This window comes from Quercus lobata, chromosome 3, assembly GCF_001633185.2.
Source record: "Quercus lobata isolate SW786 chromosome 3, ValleyOak3.0 Primary Assembly, whole genome shotgun sequence".
NCBI lineage: Eukaryota > Viridiplantae > Streptophyta > Magnoliopsida > Fagales > Fagaceae > Quercus > Quercus lobata.
The window spans coordinates 26,753,568-26,759,446 of NC_044906.1; the positions used below are offsets into that span (position 1 = coordinate 26,753,568).

The 5,879-nt window shown below is 32.3% G+C and overlaps 1 protein-coding gene across 1 annotated transcript; it reads left to right on the plus strand.

Annotated features, from left to right (window-relative positions):
- Positions 1-707: 707 nt before the first annotated feature.
- On the plus strand, positions 708-4,108 carry LOC115981563 (chitinase-like protein 1). Its single transcript, XM_031103786.1, has 3 exons — positions 708-1,340; positions 2,848-3,007; positions 3,437-4,108. Exons 1-3 carry the CDS (start codon positions 854-856, stop codon positions 3,843-3,845), a joined length of 1,056 nt encoding a protein of 351 aa, XP_030959646.1. The 5' UTR covers positions 708-853; the 3' UTR covers positions 3,846-4,108.
- The last annotated feature ends 1,771 nt before the right edge of the window (positions 4,109-5,879 follow it).

A 5,879-nucleotide genomic window follows, 5' to 3' on the forward strand; every position in this document is an offset into this window, starting at 1 on the left:
ATGAACATTTGTTTCCTATCACATCTGCCCTGAGTGTAGCTAAATAATGTTAAATTGTATCTAAATGTCTACTCTATCTTTAAAGGAAGAGTTGTTTTAGCCATCTCCCTTAGAAGGCTATAAGGATGTTATAAAAATTGCCTAGTGCCTACATTTTATTTGAATTTTTTCGTTGAAAATATTAGGAGGTAGTAGTTGAACTACAAATGTATTCATTTGGAAACAATATAATTTAACTAGTTTTTGTCTATTATTTTTTGTTGTTGAAAAAACTCTAAATAAAAGTTAAAAGCTAAATAAAATATAGTAGAAAAAAGTATAATAAAAAAACTTAAAGAAAAAGAAAAATATATTAAATGTGGGACTTGCAAATAGTATTTTTTTTTTTCCATTGAAAAAAAAGGTTACTATAAGCTGTTATCACGTGGGACCCGATTTCTAGTGTCTGAGACTTGCAAATAGTAAAAGAATTAAGCAAAAAAAAAAAACTAGCTTAGAATTGAAATCCAAACACGTACTATTCGATCCTCTGCATTACCAAATAATCAATATTTATATATTAATTTTTTACTAGAATCCATAAATGGGTGGATCCATCGTAGATACAGTAATATTCAAATAAACCAAAAAAAAAAAAAAAAATATTTAACTCAAAAGATAGTGTCTTTTACTGATCAGATAAAATTAAAAGTATCAAAAAGATAAAGAGATTAGTGTCTTTATTTTGCACTACACTATGTTTCCTTTCCCTTTTCCCAGCAGCCAATACCGCATCCAGCTGGTAATTAGAGGCAGCAACTTCTGACAGCCTCATCATTAGTGAAGGCACAGACATTCTCCAATTGTTACAATAATGGAGTTTAAATGGTCTGTACCATTGATAATACTAGTGCTTGTGAATTGTGACTTGTACTCTAATATAGGAGGTTCGATTCTGAAGGAATGTCCCTATTGCAACACGTATAAACCGTCACAGCCGGAAAGCCGTAGCTACTCATCCGAAGGCAGTGAATTGGTGAGAATATTGGTACGGGAAATTGTATACTTGACGCTAAGCCCAAACCAACAATCAAAAGCTGCAGAAACAAGAAGATGCTGTGGCGGGCCAGTTTCTGACCACTTCCAGAGCGACCAGTTTGAGAAGATGTTCTCAAACCGTAGCTCCCTTGAGGTTGAGGACCATGAAATTGAAAATAAGGGCTTCTTGGACTACCAGTCTTTTATCACTGCCTCTGCTTTCTACCAGCCCTATGGCTTTGGTACTACCTACATCAATCAAGACTTCTTTGGAACTAAGGAAGTCGCAGCTTTTCTTGCTCATGTTGCCACCAAAACCTCCTGTGAGCATTTCAGACTTTCTTTTTTGTGAACAGTGAACTTCAATTTGGGTTTTTGCCTTGTTCATTTGTTTGTTTGTTTATTTAGTTTTTTTTTTTTTTTTTTTTTTTTTTTGGTTCTTTTTTTTTGGGTTTAATACAAATTTGAGGGTTCAAATTTTGTAGGTGTCGTTTAAGTAAGTAAAACTTGATCAGAGCGTGAACTGTGTTTAAACACTTAATTTTATTATAAGAAAAAATATCATTTTGGTCTTTTTTTTTTTTTTTTTTTTGAGTTACAATTAATTTGGTCATTATATTTTAGTAGTAATTAATTTGATTCTTTTTATTTTTAACTTGTAATCAATTTGATTTTTATTGCTAATTCACTAATGAAAATTTATTGTAAATTGAAAATAACAAGAACCAAATTTACTGCTACCAAGTTGTAGGAATGAAATTGACAATGATCCTAAAATATAGAGACCAACATGGTGTTAATTCTAATATTTATTATATTGTAGATCTAGTCTTCAAAGCCTCTACCCTAGCTACCGAATTATCAAAAAAATATATGTTGCTAATTATTAATATTATTATTATGATTTTTGCCTATATAAAACATTTGGTTGCTTAAAGTAGATATTATTGATTATTTGATATGCCAAAAGCATGTTCTTTTAGTTTAAAATATCCAAAAGCAAGTATTCATTTGATGAAGTTGGAAATGGATTTTAATGTTTCAATTATTTAATGTCTTTTATTTATTTAATCTCTTAAGAATTGATGTTACAAGGTATAATTTGGGCTTTGCTACAAGTTTATTTGATTAAAATTATTTAACTAAAAATGAATGTTATGAAAAAAAATGTATAGTTACTAATTTGTTTTTTCAACGATAGGGCAAATTTCAATTTGGACACACTTAATTATGTCAATTTATTTCTTCAACTATTAACTGTGTTCCTCAACTTTCAAGTCAATTACAAAATTAAAAAAAAAAAAAAAAATCCAATATCAAATCAACTTCATCCTTCAAAATCTTCTTCATTTAAATTTTAATGATTATAATTGATGTTGCAAATAGAACACCAATGAAATTTTATTATAGAAATCAACTTCAACGCTTAGTTAGGTTAATATTAAATGGACATTAGACTAGAGTCTGTAATTGACTTGATTTTAAAAGTCGAGTTATTAAATTGATAAAATTAATAATTGAAGAACCAAATTGAATGTTATCCAACAATTGGAGGTTTATTTTCATACTTTAACCTAAAAAAAAATTAACAATTTATATTGTATTTTTCAGAAAATAAATGAAGTTTTGGCTTGTAAGTGAGTCTACTCATATAGTGGTTTAACTAGATTCTTTTCTCCTAAGAACAAATTAAATTGGAAGTAAATTCATTTGGAGCACAACGTAGCGATGAACTAGTTGTTTGTAATTAAAAATGTATCTGAGCAATTGTCAATAATACTACGCTCACTCAATATCTATGCAAAGTAAAAGTGGATGGTATTTTGTCAGGTGGAAATAAAGTGGTCACTAGGGAACAATTATCAAGGGATTTATGCAATAACAAGGAAATGAATTCCAACTTAGGTTATTGTGATGAACACTACAAAAATACTTATCCGTGTGCTCCTGGAGTTGCATACTATGATCGTGGTGCTCTACCTATCTATTGGTATCTATCTTATCAATTATTCAAAATTTTATTTGTTAACATCAATTACAATAACATTGATCATACATGTTGTATATATATCTTTGCATCTGAATTATTTTATTATCTTATGTCGTTCAATTTTATCCAAAGTTAAAAATTCATTGAAATTTTTATGTTTATCTACTAAAACAAATCGAAATGAGATCCTTTTCTAGCATAATTCAAATATGAGTATCTAGGTAACTAACGCCTCAAAAATAAAATGTGAAACAACTTTTTTGTAAAACTAAATGCATGCATTTTGTTAATTATAAGACAATCATTTTAATTTACAACCCTAAGACTTGTATATGTCTTTTGTTTCCAACCCTTAGAAGAGTGTAGTGTAGATCAATTCATATTGCATGACACAATCCAAATGTTTTTGTATACTTACGCTTTCTATAGGAACTACAATTACGGAGAAGCAGGTAAAGATTTGAAGGTGGATTTGTTAAATCATCCAGAATACATTGAACAAAATGCTACGTTAGCCTTCCAGGTTGCAATTTGGAGGTGGATGACTCCAATTAAGGAGCATCAACCTTCAGCACATGAAGTCTTTATTGGTACATGGACACCCACCAAAAGTGATAATTTGGCCAAGCGAGTTTCTGGTTTTGGTGCTACCATGAATGTGCTCTATGGAGATCTTATTTGTGGTCATGGTGATAATGAGTCCATGAACAACATCATCTCCCATTACTTATATTACCTTGATCTTATGGGCATCAATCGAGAAGAAGTTGGGCCTCATGAAGTTCTTAGCTGTGCTAAGCAAGTTGCTTTCAATCCATCCATTTCCTCATTTCCTTGAGTTTTGTTTCGTATTTTGATGGATAGTCTGTCCTTTGACCTTTGTTGAACTAATCTCTTCTTCTTCTTTTATTATTATTATTATTATTATTATTATGATCAAACATTAAGGGATGAGTAAGTGTTTGAATAAACAACTTTGTGTGTCTTCGTGTGATGCTAAACTTGCTTGAAGGATAAGTGTGTATTTAGTGATTTGTAACTGCCTTTTATTAGAATTGTGTGATTCTTGATTTTTTTTTTTTTTTTCCGAATATTGTGTAATTATTAAGTGTGGATTGTATAAAATTTCTATGCTTGTATAATATGCATTTCAGTTGTGAAATCTTGGAATATATCCCATTTTTGCCCTTCCATTGTTTTATTGAGCATTATGTTTATAAAAAGTGTGCATTTCTTTTGGACTGGGTCTATTTAAATACTATTTATTTTACTGAAACTGAAAATTTATTACTGAAAGTACTGTAGATAAAAGTAAAAGTTAGTTGAAATAGTACAATGGAGTCATGAATAGTACCAAAAAGTACAGTGGGACCCATAAATAATAGTAAAAATAAACTAAATAGTAAAATAATTTAGAATTTTCATCCAAATCCAAACGCACGCTAAGCTTAACGTAATTGAAAGAAATATGTTTTTATTGAAACTTCTTAGATACTAGGGACAACTTGATACAATTTGAGGCATAATATTTAGATAAAGTTTAGTTACAAAATTGATTGTATCCTAAAACTACAAACTTACTCAATATATTTTTATTGCAAATGAATTTTGATAAATCTACCATTGGATTACATCTTGTTGATGCCTACTTTGGCAATAAGGCCTAATAACAAGAAGAAGCCCAATAATATAGAAGGGAATAAGGAAGAAGAATTAGCAAAGTGAGAAAAGAAAAACCATTAAACCTGAATGGCAGGAATAATGATCTACAGGCTTATGTAATAGTAAGAAAGGCCCCAAAGAAAACAAATGGGCACAAGGGGAGCCCAGAGAAGAAAGTAGTAAGCTCATGAGAATTATAAGAAATGGAAAGCAAGTAAAAATGAGTTGGAGGAGCCCAAAGAAAGGAATTAGTAAATGGGGTTGGTGCAAAGGTTAACAAACCCCAAAAGTAAAAGATATGGTAATTAGGCCGAGGAAGCCCAAAAGATGTAGCAAAAGCCCATGAGAATGTAAGAATGAAATAAGCCAAGGATGCTCAAAGGAATAAAGCGGGTCGAGGATGCCCAAATGAATGAAATGGGCTAAGGAAGCCCAAGATGGTATAAGAATTAACCCAACAGGAATACTGGATAACGTGAATTGAATAAGAGAAAAGTGCATGGCAGGCCCAAAAGAGGCCCAGCAAGCACAAGTCAAGTAGTAAATTGGCAGAAGTAACGAAATGGCATGGTAGGAATGCTAGTCGACCCACAAACCAGAAGTAAAGACAGATAGGGGTTGAATTGAAGGAAGAAGGGCCTATACCCAAGCAAGATCCAGCCTAAAGAAGAAACAAGGTACAAAGAATGAAGACCCAGTGACTCATCCACGCCACAAGATGTTAAAAGTAAGCAGCAGAACGTGCAACAAAGACTAGACAAACGACCCCAGGCAATGGCAAATTCATGAACAACAAATAGACCAAGGACTCATATGAAAGTAGAGCACGCATAAGGTTCAAGCACCACCCACTTGAATCCAGCCAATACATGGGCAATAGGCCATGGGTTAGAGGTAAGAAAGGGTATGGTCTGGCTGTGGGGAGAAGGGGGAAGTCTATCCTGGGATTCAAGCTCAAGCTATTTTGGGGGAAATGTCCTGTTGGAATGACATACCAACCAAAAGAGGGAAAGATGAGCTAAAATCACTAGGTGCATGCCATAAGAGTTAGTAAGAGAGAATACCCAACCCTTATCTGGATAATGCCACAAAGAGTAAGAAAACAAAACAAAACTCTTTTGTCTAGGAATGGAATGTGGCACAACCAATACAGGGTAGTGGTAATGGCTGGACAGCCGACACTCCAGTGAGTGGTCTGGGAAGGACACTC

Bases quoted from the DNA above. Each gene is read 5' to 3' on its own strand.
- LOC115981563 (XM_031103786.1), top strand. From the start codon at position 854: ATGGAGTTTAAATGGTCTGTACCATTGATAATACTAGTGCTTGTGAAT. The intron at 1,341-2,847 runs GTGAGCATTTCA...GTATTTTGTCAG, and splicing joins TGTTGCCACCAAAACCTCCT to GTGGAAATAAAGTGGTCACT. The intron at 3,008-3,436 runs GTATCTATCTTA...CGCTTTCTATAG, and splicing joins GGTGCTCTACCTATCTATTG to GAACTACAATTACGGAGAAG.